Source organism: Coffea eugenioides, chromosome 9 (assembly GCF_003713205.1).
Source record: "Coffea eugenioides isolate CCC68of chromosome 9, Ceug_1.0, whole genome shotgun sequence".
NCBI lineage: Eukaryota > Viridiplantae > Streptophyta > Magnoliopsida > Gentianales > Rubiaceae > Coffea > Coffea eugenioides.
The window spans coordinates 1,805,174-1,818,067 of record NC_040043.1 but is presented as its reverse complement, the minus strand read 5'-3'; the positions used below and the strand labels follow the sequence as shown (position 1 = coordinate 1,818,067).

General features: G+C 39.9%; 2 protein-coding genes across 2 annotated transcripts; one reads left to right on the top strand and one right to left on the bottom strand.

Moving 5' to 3' along the window:
• Positions 1 to 2,345: 2,345 nt before the first annotated feature.
• Positions 2,346 to 5,023, bottom strand: LOC113783270. Its single transcript, XM_027329357.1, has 2 exons — positions 4,838 to 5,023; positions 2,346 to 4,691 (listed from the first exon to the last, which is right to left on the bottom strand). Exons 1-2 carry the CDS (start codon positions 5,021 to 5,023, stop codon positions 2,346 to 2,348), a joined length of 2,532 nt encoding a protein of 843 aa, XP_027185158.1.
• Positions 5,024 to 9,850: 4,827 nt separating this feature from the next.
• Positions 9,851 to 11,684, top strand: LOC113783269 (receptor kinase-like protein Xa21). Its single transcript, XM_027329356.1, has 2 exons — positions 9,851 to 11,620; positions 11,667 to 11,684. The coding sequence occupies exons 1-2, from the start codon at positions 9,851 to 9,853 to the stop codon at positions 11,682 to 11,684; spliced, it is 1,788 nt and encodes a 595-aa protein (XP_027185157.1).
• Positions 11,685 to 12,894: the final 1,210 nt, after the last annotated feature.

Sequence of the window (12,894 nt, the reverse complement as noted above, 5' to 3'; positions counted from 1 at the left end):
GTGATACAAGAGGACTTTTTGCCCCACTACAAAAGATTTTCTGGAAACCTGCTGATCATGAAAGATTTTACTCTTTTCCTTATAGATCGTGGCATTCTCATACGCTTCATTTCTTATCTCCTCTAACTCTTGTAGCTGCAATTTCCTTTGGACCCCTGCTTCGTCCAATCCCATGTTACACTGCTTCACTGCCCAAAACGCCTTGTGTTCGAACTCCACGGGAAGATGGCAAGCCCTACCGAAGACAAGTCTATACGGAGACATCCCAATCGGTGTCTTATACGCGGTTCTATACGCCCATAGTGCGTCTTCTAGTTTTAAACTCCAATCCTTCCTATCCGGACGCACCATCTTCTCCAAGATCGACTTGATTTCCCTGTTTGACACTTCGGCTTGACCGTTTGCCTGCGGGTGATACGGTGTGGATACCTTGTGGAGCACGCCATATTTTCGGAACAGGGCAGTGATAGTCTTATTACAAAAATGTGTCCCCCTATCACTTACCACAGCTCTTGGCATTCCAAAGCGGACAAAAATATTAGATTTTAAAAACTCTGCAACCACTCTAGAATCGTTAGTACGGGTGGCTTTAGCTTCCACCCATTTGGAGACATAATCTACGGCAAGTAAAATGTATAGGAAACCAAAAGATGAGGGAAAAGGACCCATAAAATCTATCCCCCAAACATCAAAAATTTCAACAAACAACATGGGGGTTTGGAGCATTTGGTCTCTACGAAAAATATTCCCCACCCTTTGACACCTATCACAGGACTTGCAAAATAAATACGAATCTTTAAACAGGGTAGGCCAGTAAAAACCACTATCTAACACTTTGCGAACTGTTCGCTTGGGGCCAAAATGCCCTCCACATGCAAATGAATGACAGAAATTTAAAATAGAATGGAATTCACCTGCACTCACACACCTTCTTAGAACTTGATCCGAACATTGCCTCCACAGGTACGGATCGTCCCAAATGTAATATTTGGCATCACTTTTCAACTTGTCCATCTTAGCCTTGGGCCACCCTGCAGGCAATTGATGAGTCACTAAGAAATTTACTAAATCGGCATACCAGGGTGTAGACGAGCTAATGGCCAGTAGTTGTTCCTCTGGAAATGCCTCCCTCAATGGTTGCTCCTCCTTATGAGCAAGTAAGCGGCTCAAGTGATCAGCAACTAAATTTTCTGCCCCACTTTTATCCTTAATCTCCAAGTTGAACTCCTGAAGGAGCAGGATCCATCTGATGAGTCTTGGTTTAGCATCCTTCTTCGTCATCAAGTATCTCAAGGCTGCATGATCAGAAAAAACTGTTATTTTCGCACCTAACAAATAAGGTCTAAAATTTTCTAATGCAAAAATCACAGCTAGCAATTCTTTCTCTGTCGTAGAATAGTTGAGCTGAGCTCCATTCAATGCCTTTGATGCATAGTAGATTGCATGCGCAGCTCTGCCAATCCGTTGCCCCAGCACCGCTCCCACCACATAGTCGCTCGCGTCACACATTATCTCAAATGGGAGGTTCCAGTCTGGGGGCTGGATAACAGGTGGTGATGTCAATGACTCCCTCAACCTGTCAAATGCCACCTTGCACTCTTCGGTGAAGTCAAATGCCACATCCTTCTGCAACAGTTTGAACAGGGGCGCTCCAATTTTGGAAAAATCTTTGATGAATCTCCTGTAGAACCCTGCATGACCCAAAAAGGAACGCACCTCCCGTACACTTACGGGGTAAGGCAAAGCAGAAATAATATCGACCTTTGCTTTATCTACTTCTATACCCCTAGCTGACACTACATGCCCTAAGACAATGCCATGATCCACCATGAAATGACATTTTTCCCAATTCAAAACTAAATTTGTCTCAATGCATCTTTTCAAAATCAAAGCTAAGTTATCAAGGCATTCGTCAAAACTATCTCCATATACACTAAAATCATCCATAAATACCTCAATAATCTTTTCTACGTACTCGGAGAATATACTTACCATACACCTCTGAAAAGTTGCTGGGGCGTTGCAGAGGCCGAAAGGCATCCTCCGGTAGGCAAATGTACCAAAGGGGCAGGTGAAGGTAGTTTTCTCCTGATCCTCTGGGGCTATCGCAATTTGAAAATAACCTGAGAAACCTTCAAGAAAGCAGTAATAGACACGACCAGTTAACCTTTCTATCATCTGATCAATAAAAGGTAGAGGGAAGTGGTCCTTCTTCGTCACGGCATTCAGGCGTCGGTAGTCAATGCACTGACGCCATCCTGTGGGTTTCCTCACCGGGACCATCTCACCCTCTTGGTTCTCTTCAACGGTTACTCCCGCCTTTTTCGGGACCACTTGCGCTGGACTCACCCAAGGACTATCTGAGATGGCGAAAATGATCCCACTTCTAGGAGTTTAAGTATCTCCTTCTTCACCACTTCCATCATCAGTGGGTTCAATCTCCGTTGCGCCTGCCTCACTGGTTTTGCATCCTCCTCAAGCCGGATCCGATGCATGCACAAAGAGGGGCTAATTCCCTTGATATCTGCTACGCTCCACCCAATCGCTTCCTTATGGTCTCGAAGAAGATGAATAAGGTCATCTTCTTGGCTTGGTGACAGGTGAGCAGATATGATGACTGGTAACGTCTCATTGTCTCCGAGAAATGCATACTTCAAATGCTTCGGGAGAGGCTTGAGTTCCAACTCAGGTGCCTGCACAATAGAAGGCAACAATTTTGCCTGAGTTTCTGGTACAAAGAGAGAAGTAAGCTCATACCTTGGGGAGAGTGGTGGGAGCGAATGCAGTGCTCCAACAGCCCGGTATAACTCATCACTCAATTCTACATCAGGAGTTGCTCCCAACTCAAGATGTTTGGCTAATGCCACTGCCAGTGCATCAACCCCATCCAATTCAAATATTTCCTGTACAAGGGGCTCAACAACACTTAAAGCATAAACAGAGTTAGTCTCATTTGGGTACTTCATCGCATCAAAAATATTAAAATTCACAATTTTCTCATCAAACTCCATCGACAAAGTACCCTCATTTACATCTATTTTCGTCCTAGCAGTGCTTAAAAATGGCCTACCTAACAAAATAGGAGACGGATTTAGTGCCCTTTCATCCCCCATGTCTAGGACATAGAAATCTGCAGGAAAAACTAACTCATTGACCTGCACCAAAACATCTTCAACTAACCCTTCCGGGTAAGCATTGGTACGGTCTGCAAGTTGGATTATAATGCCTGTGCCTTTTAATGGACCAAGATTAAGGGACGTATAAATTGTTTTAGGCATTACATTGATTGACGCCCCTAAATCCAACATTGTCTGTCTAATCGAGGCACCTCCTATCTTGCAGGGAATGGTGAACATACCTGGGTCTCCACATTTTGGTGGGAGTTTCCTTTGAAATATAGCTGACACGTTTTCTCCCACCGCCACTCGTTCATCTCCCCTTAGCTTCCTCTTGTGGGTGCACAAGTCCTTCAAAAATTTAGCATATTTCGGTATCTGCTTGATTGCATCCAACAGGGGAATGTTAATCTCCACTTTCCGAAACACATCCAAGAGCTCTTTTTCCTTCTCTCCTTTCCTTGTCTTTTCCAACCTGCAAGGAAAAGGGGGTAAGTTAGAGATAGTAGTGAGTGGAGGGGTGGAGGTTACCTTAGGATCTTCACGAACACGTCCTTCCTCCTCAATTTCCTTTTCTATCTCCTCCTCGCTTTTGCTTTTCGAATTTTTCACTTTAGGCCCTTCCAATTCCTTGCCACTCCTCAGCGTCATGACACTTACATTCTTGGGATTCACCTCGGGTTGCGATGGCAGTTTCCCATAAACGTGGGACTCCAAGCGGTTAATGGCAGTTGCCAGTTGGCTTATTCGAGCTTCTTGGTCCTTCTTGTCCGCTTTGGTGTCCTGCTGGAGCTGCGCGGTATTTGCTGCCAAGGATCTGATCTCCTGATGAAGCTGAGTAGTAGTCGTGGCCAGGCTTTTGACTAGGTCCTCCAAGGAGCTTCCTGAATTGGAGGATGAGGGTTGAGATTTTGGTTGCCAAGGCTGGTGGAATCCTGGTGGACGATTCGGGAATGAACTTGGTTGCCTGTTCCCATAACTGAGATTGGGATGGTCTCTCCAACCGGGGTTGTATGTGTTGGAATACGGGTCATTCTGCCTGCGGGGCGCGGGCACGCCTCCGGCCATATTTACCTGTTCCGCCCCGTTCTCTTGCATAATGGGGCACGTATCCGTGCAGTGGTCCATGCTAGTACAGATTCCGCACACCTTTGCTCGCGGTGTGTCTCTCATGGCCAATTGCCTAACAGCAGACGTCAACTCCGACAGTTGCTGCTGGATGGATGACGTCTCTACCTCGTTAACCCTTCGAGGGGGGTTACTCTCCCGGAAGCCGAACTGCTGAGAGTTCTCTGCCATGGCTTCAATAAGCTCCCACGCTCCCCTCGGTGTCTTGTTTGCCAGGGCTCCTCCACTCGCAGCGTCAATAATACTCCTGTCAGTTGGCTGGAGCCCCTCATAGAAGTACTGGATCAACAGTTGTTCACTAATCTGATGCTGTGGGCATCTAGTGCACAACTTGTTGAACCTTTCCCAATAATCGTACAATGACTCTCCGGAGTACTGCTTGATGCTGCATATTTCCTTTCTTAAACTAGCAGCTCGGGATGCGGGGAAGAATTTTTCCAGGAATTTCTTTTTCAATTGTGCCCACGTGGTGATACTACCTGCAGGTAGGTAGTATAGCCAATCCTTCGCTGCATCCTTGAGAGAGAATGGGAAAGCTCTAAGTCTTATTTGCTCTTCAGTGACCCAGGAGGTTTCATGCTAGAGCAAACTACTTCGAATTCCTTGACATGTTTGTGGGGTTCTTCACCAGAAAGACCATGAAACGAAGGTAGGAGCTGAATCAAGCCCGATTTCAGCTCGAAAGAGGTATTTTCAGCCAGAGTTGGGAATGTGATGCACAAGGGCTGATGAGTCAGGTCTGGGGTAGCCAGCTCCCTTAATGTCTGGGTGTTGGCCATGCTCAATTCGTCTTCTACTGACTCGTTTGCAAAAGATAAGTGCCCTTCTTTTCGTCTCTTGGTTTCTTGTCTTCGCCTTCGTGCTGCCTTCTCAACCTCAGGATCGTATATCAATTCACCTGTGCGAGAGGAACGGGGCATAAACTAGCAAAAATACCAAGAAAAATAAAATAAAATAAAAACTGAATTCAAAAAGAAACAAATAATTCAGATGCCAGTCCCCGGCAACGGCGCCAAAAATTGACAGGTGCCGAACCTGTGCAATAATAATAAATAAATCCTAACTACCACCTAAAACAGTCAGTAATCAATTCGAGTACTGGAGTAGGGACTCTAGGTGTGCAATGGGTTACTTGATTCACCCTGTTCCCGAAGAGTTTGCTTAATCCGATATACCTGAATTAATTATTTAACTGAATTCCCTAACTAGTAGACAGTGGTAAGCAGAGTCGTCTTCTCAGGGACTAGCAAGATATTTTGTTTCTTTTCAAATCAAGATTAATGGGGGGTTTTGGTATCAAATGCCAACTACACAAATTAACTGCAGAAAATAATTGATTAAGAGAAATAATTAAGGGAAAACTCTAGCCAAGGGTACACTTCAGAAATGGTTCAGGCACTGATCATTGATTCGCAGATAATTCCAACTTTTATTAATAGATTGGTTATAGTTGTCATGCACGCGATAAACAACCAACATTTCCTTAATTTATCGATAGCTAAGGTACGACCGTTAGCTATTTCTCTAACCCAAAAACAACCCTAGGTACGACCGTAGGATTTAATTTCTAGATTGCATTAATAATTAGAAAGGCCCAACCCTAACTAACAAACACGCTACGAGGGTTTGTTTAAGTTAGATCGTATATTCCCCTGACATAAATCCAATTACGCCAGTTGCTACTGAGATAGAGATAACGAACAATTACGGATTCAATTACCCCTATTTAGCAAAAATAGCCTATATGAATAACTAATTATTGCGCACTAATCAATCATACACAAGGCCACAGCAATTAAAATCAAGGAACATACAAATACCAATAAATGAAGAAAATAATTAAAACAGATTCGATCTCACAGTAATTGTCGAACCAAATCGTCAGTTGTCCCCTTGACTAGAAGGAAGGCTTAGCCACGCCACATAATTAAATCACCACACGAAGTAATGGATTGCAAAGGCGTGGCGGTTTTTACTAGAAAGCAAGGAATAAAAGAGGTTTTTCCAGTTGGGGAATATTGTCGAACACCTGGCGTGTGTCAGAGGCCAGTCAAAAGAAAGAAAGAAAGGAAACTAAAACTAAACTAAAAACTGCACTAAAACTTCCGGGTCCCCTTTTGCTTCTGTACGTCTTCCCTTACAAAGCCAAAAGAAAGAAGCCTAAAAGCTATTTCCTGTGGTCCCCACACATGTGGACAAAGCCTCCAAATTACTTCTTGGTCCAAGTCTCTCTACGTTGCTTTCTTTGAAAGGCCCAAATGACTAAATGCCTTTCACTAGCTTGTGGTCCCCACCAATTCAAAAGTCCAAGGTCCTTAGAAGTCTCCATTTTCCCATAAAAGTCCCTCCTTTTTGGTAATTTCCTGCTTTGTTCCTGAAATTCAGTCCCAATACCAAATATAAGTAAATATTAATAATTAAAACAATATTTGGCAAGAATAAAAGGAAAAATTAACAATAAAATAACTAACAATTAACACCCTATCAGGTGAAAGCATCATTGATTTACTAGCGTTTCCTGCATGATGAGATGAAATTACATCACAAATTTCTACACAAAGTCATTGTTCAGAATAGTCGAAGAACAATCACTTTAGTTTCTTGCATAATGACCAAGACTTAGTATTTGAAGGTGACAAATGACTTTGTCCTGGAAAAGTTTCAATCATGTGTATTACTTATTAGTTCTAACAGAGTTTTAGTTCTTGCTTTTCGTTAGAAATTATGAACTTTTCAACATTGTTCAACTTAGCAATTTACCTGGAGGCCTTTTGGTTGTGTCCGGTTCAACTTCGAAATGTTAAAACTCATCACTTAGGATCATCTTTGAACTCTGGCAATTTATTTTTGACTGGTCCTTACACCCAAGCTTTAGTTATTTAATATATCAAGCTATGCATCAGTAATTGTAAGTTCTAGGAATATGGCATTATTTGAGGCTTTCTTAGAGTTTGGTAGTTTCTATGTTTGCATGTCAGGTTTATGGCTCAAGTTTAGGAAAATTTTCAAGATTCCTGGTCTTAAACAAAGTCGATTGTCCGCCTGTTAGTCTCCTTAAGTTTTTGGTCAATGAATAGTTTAGTGGCCAATGTTGAGACCTCAGAATATAAAGATCCCTCCTCATAATGAATAGTTTGGGTTCTAATCTCCTTATTCCCTCCTCACTTCTTAAATTTCATCCTTCTCCTATTAAAGAAAAAAAATTCCGAATCCAATTGATTAGTTAGTTTCCTATGTGTAATTGGTTTTCTAGTCCAAGTCAGTAGCATTGTTTCTTTCAGTCCTTCAATAGAATATATATATTCATAATAGTGCTACGTTAATATTTTAATAAATTTGAAATGAACAGACTTAGAACCTACAATATAAAAGCCTTTGTTTAATTAAGAATTTTTAGTTGATAACAAGATTTGGAATTAACACAAAAGTTAAGGGATTAAATAACGAATTTCCCATTTTTGCTTTCTCCTTCACACATTTGAAGTCCCTTAGATAGATTAACCATGCATCGCTTCCCTCTCTTTTTATTTATTTATTCACTTTATTTATTTTAATTTTGTATATTTATTTTAATTTAATTTTTGGTTATTTGAGAGGCATTTAAATGCCAAATTGTAATAGTTAGGTTATCATTTTATTTCATTTCATTCTTTACCCCTTTAGATTGTAGTTAGGACCTCTTAATGTAATAGTTAAGTCCTTATTTGCTTTATTTGCTTTTTGTGTTTTGCATGCCTATGTGTTACGTGTTACTCACTTTTTTAGACCCTTGCATCTAGATATCATGCTTATGTGCTATGTGTTTTATGTGATATTATGTGTTTACTTGCTTTTATTATATTTATATGAATAGTATAGTTATAATTAATGCATGACGTCACCATACTAGTCCAACGCTAGTTGTGGCATTTTTTTTTCGATTCCACACTAGTCCAACGCTAATTATGGCCTCATTTTCCATTTCTCACTAGTCCAACGCTAGTGAGAATTTATAGATATGGGTTAGTCCAATACTAGACCCTTAGAAACCATCCAAACGCTAGATCATGTTTGTGTGACAATCACTACATTTGCTTGCATATTTTCTATCTTTTAGGGTTTTTATCATATTGCATGACATTTTCCTTATATGTACATCCCTTATCCCATATTTCCCTTATATGTATATTCCTTATCCCTACGTGTGAAACATGGCATTAGACTTGCATTTCATTTAAGAAAATTAGAACTAGAGTAGATCATTCGCTTGATTAGATAGGAAATACCCCTCGAATATGGGATATGGACGAGTATGACTCTCTAACTTTAACAAGCTCGTATTCCCCCTATTAAAGGGAAAATTAAAATCACGAATTTTTTCTCCACACCCATTATGATGCATTCTCTTAGGACATATATATATATTTGTATATTATTATCTTTCTTCGAGTCTTACTTTTGCAAATTTCGTGACCTCTTCAAAAAGTCACTTTTGGATATCGCAATTAATGTGATTTGCACCAATTAAGCTTTTTGAAGAGATATTCCGATCCCCCGATGTCCTTCTAGGTTTAGGTTTTGCATCCATAATAGTGACATTCAAATGTGATAAATTTTTAGGTTAAAATAAGAAAATTTTTGACTAAATCACGCAACTAGCCTTGGCTAGATTGAAAGGGTATCTTGGATTTTATCCTTGCCTTCCCTTTCTTCAACCGTGACTCCCGACTCCTTTTTCTCTGATTTTCGAAGACTTGGAGTCGTTTAAAAAGGGTTTTCTCTACTTTTCATTTAAAAAATTTATTTTAGGTGATTTGGTACACCTTAACTCAATACCAAGTGGCGACTTCTATTTTTCATTAAAAATTCTTTTTAAACTATTATTTTGGATCAAAATTATCGCACTTTTTAAAGTCTCATTTAGGACCATTTTCTTTCTTTATTTTCTAAAAATTAAAAAACTTGTTTTCAAATAAAAAATTTATTTTTATAAACCCGTAATTATTTATTATTTATTTTTCATTCAAAAGTGGGGCGCGACAGGAGGGTAGGCGAAGTCACGGGTGTTAGAATGGTAGAAGGTACGATTCATGTTTCCCATTGTTTGGCTAAAATTTTGGCTATGGTGAGACCTGGGAGTTAGAGACGGACATGCAAGAAAAATACCCTGAGTTAGTTACGACTAAATGTATGAATTTCGAAGTCGATTCTCTCCCATGGAAACTAAATAAATTCTACTCTTTACATAAAGCAAATGGTGACATGGATGTATAGTCATAACTTGACTGTAAAATTCCCTAGAATAGTAGTCAAACGAATTCCAATCAGCATCACAATTACATCGTTGGTCAATGTCGTCAGTTGGAACTTAATCTGAAAACAGAAATCAAATTAACAAACATTAGCCATAATATTACTGAGACCGCTATATAATGCGACTCCTCACCCATCACGCAGCAAACATTAGCCATGGAGAAATTTCACCACCTTTCCCCACTTGGACTTGTGTTCCTATGTTTTCTCCAAGAGAGATTATTTTGGCAGGTGTCATACCAAGAGAGATTGGTAACTGGTACTTTCTCCAACAACTCAACTTACAATTCAATAGCTTAACTGGTTCCATACCAATGGAGATCTTCAACCTCTCAAAGTTGAGCACGATGTCACTTTTACAAAATCAACTATCAGGCAATCTTCCATCAACATTCGGTTATAGGCTTCCCAATTTAGAATACCTTGATCTCGGCATTAATCACCTTTCTGGAGCATTACCTAGTTCAATCTCAAATTCTTCTAATCTCCGTCGCATAGAATTGGGTGATAACAAGTTCACGGGTCCAATTCCCACTTCCGTGGGAGACCTGAGGTTCCTTGAACTGCTGGAGCTAAGTGGCAACCTTTTAGGGAGCGACTCCTCATCTCCAGAGTTGAGCTTCATCACTTCACTGACAAAATGCAAATATTTGTCAATATTGGTCTTGGGTGGCAATCCATTGAATGGGATCATTCCAAACTCGGTCAGTAATCTTTCAACTTCCCTTGAACAACTAAATGCAACGAATTGTAAAATAAAGGGTAGCATTCCTGATGGAATAGGAAACTTGACAAGTTTGATCCTATTAGATCTATCAAACAATGACTTAACTGGGTCTTTGCCAGCTACAATAAAAGATTTGCAAAAGCTTCAATACATGGATCTCAGTATGAACAAACTAATTAGCAGAGTTCCCCTGCATTTTCTTTGTGCTCTCCACAACTTGGATACAATGAACCTTGGACAAAATCAATTTATGGCCTCAATTCCAAAGTGCTTCGGAAATCTTACTTCCCTAAGGCATCTTGACCTAAGTTACAACAAACTACATTCTGCTCCACCAGAGGAAATATGGAACCTAAAAGATCTCTTGATGCTTGACCTCTCCTCAAATCTGCTGAGTGGATCTTTGCCGTATGTTGTTACGAATATGAAGATGGCAAATTGGGTAGATTTCTCAACCAATCAGTTCTCAGGTGGCATTCCTGATTCAATTGGAGATATGCAGAACCTGCAAAATCTTTCTTTAGCACACAACAGATTGCAAGGATCAATCCCAGAATCGATTGGTAAGGTGTTCAGCTTGGAATCATTGGATCTATCACATAACTTTCTCTCTGGATCAATTCCAATGTCGATGGAGAACCTTCGGTATCTTATATATATCAATCTCTCTTTTAACAATTTGAGTGGTGAAATTCCATCCAAAGGGCCATTTAAAAACTGCACTGCCGAATCCTTCACTTCAAATCAAGCCCTCTGTGGAGCTCGAAGGTTGCTTGTGCCTCCATGCCCAATTATTTCAGCTCACAGATCAAGAACAAAAAGAGTGCATCGAACCATTTTTATTTCACTCGGGGTAATAATAGCAGTGGGAGCCTTGTCCTTTGGATTTGTTTACCTGAGATATCGAAAGAAAGATGAATTTTCCAGTGGAGCAGATTTATCCTTAGTTGCAATGCCAGAAAGAATTTCATATTTTGAACTACTACAAGCAACTAATGGGTACAATGAAAGCAATTTGTTGGGTGCTGGAAGCTTTGGATCTGTTTATAGAGGTACTCTTGATAATGGAAGGGCTGTGGCTGTTAAAGTGTTCAATTTACAAGTCGATGGAGCATTCAAGAGTTTTGATGTAGAATGTGAGGTGTTGCGCAATCTTCGCCATCGAAACCTCACAAGAGTCATTAGTAGCTACTCTACCCCTGAATTTAAGGCATTAGTGCTTCAGTTCATGCCGAATGGGAGTCTTGAGAAGTGGTTGTATTCGCACAACTATTTTCTGGATCTGATGCAGAGATTGGACATATTGATTGATGTGGCATGTGCATTGCAATATCTCCACTGTGAGTATTCAACTCCAGTAATTCACTGTGATTTGAAACCAAGTAATGTGCTGCTGGATCAAGACATGGTTGCCCTTCTAAGTGATTTTGGCCTTACAAAGTTGTTGGGCGAGGAGAACAGCATAACATACACCGAAACACTAGCCACACTTGGCTATCTCGCACCAGGTGAAGAATTTTCTCGTACAACTAAAGTACTATTTCCTCAGTTGTTTGCTGTTGCAAATTCCAAACTAAAAAAATACAATCAATTTAAGAACATATGATGAATTTATATGTGTTTTGCAGAGTATGGGTTGGAAGGATTGGTATCAGCAAAATGCGACATCTACAGTTTTGGAATTATGATGATGGAAGTCTTCACAAGAACAAATCCCAACAGTGAAATGTTTGGTGAAAAATTGAGCCTGAAGAGCTGGGTGGCTAATTCAATACCTGATGGATTAGCTAATGCCATCGATGCTAATTTACTAAAGGAAAGTGATGAATACTTTGTTGAAAAGCTAAGCTGCATAGCCTCAATCATGAAAGTGGCTCTAGGCTGCACGATGGAGTCTCCAAGAGAGAGAAGCAGCATACAATATGTTCTTGTTGCGCTGAAAAAGATCAAGCTTCAGTACATGAGTCCTCTTTGTTCAGGGACATAATGGTGCATGCATTTTCTCTAAGCGAGATTGCAACCTTCTTGATTGTCTCAGTTATAAATTTGCAGGGCGGAGAAAAATCTCAACACGATTAGGCCAAGTAAGAATAGCATTTAACCAGTAGACTAGGCAATTATGCCCTATATAATAATAGATTTGTTTAACTGGTGCCTATGGGCACTCGTTAAGATGTATTTCGGGTATTATATTAAAAAATATATAAGATTAATTAAAAAAAGTGTATAAATGCAAGGAGATTAATTAGAAAAAGTGTATAAATACAAGAGAAAGTAGTAATTATTAGTGTGTGTATATACATAGTAAGTTGGATGAAATGTAAGTGTCTTAACAAGTGCCCATAGGACATCTATTAAAAAAATCCTATAATAATTGTTTTCTTATTTCTTTTCTTTGCATCTGATTGATCGGCCTTAATTTGTAATAATAAAGTTATCTCACAATATTCACCAATCCCATTATGGGTACCTAAGGACTTGTAATCCTTTTCATAGTGAGTCATTACTGAATCCATGTCATGCACAATAAAACTACTTTTGAGCCATAGATGGAAAAAGAAATAATAAATAGTGTGTCAAAAAAGTTGCAATTAGTAGGTAAAGGGATAGGTTGCAATTAGGGCCATTCCT

Bases quoted from the DNA above. Each gene is read 5' to 3' on its own strand.
- LOC113783270 (XM_027329357.1), bottom strand. From the start codon at position 5,023: ATGGCCAACACCCAGACATTAAGGGAGCTGGCTACCCCAGACCTGACT. The intron at 4,692-4,837 runs GTAGTTTGCTCT...CAATTGAAAAAG, and splicing joins AACATGTCAAGGAATTCGAA to AAATTCCTGGAAAAATTCTT.
- LOC113783269 (XM_027329356.1), top strand. From the start codon at position 9,851: ATGGAGATCTTCAACCTCTCAAAGTTGAGCACGATGTCACTTTTACAA.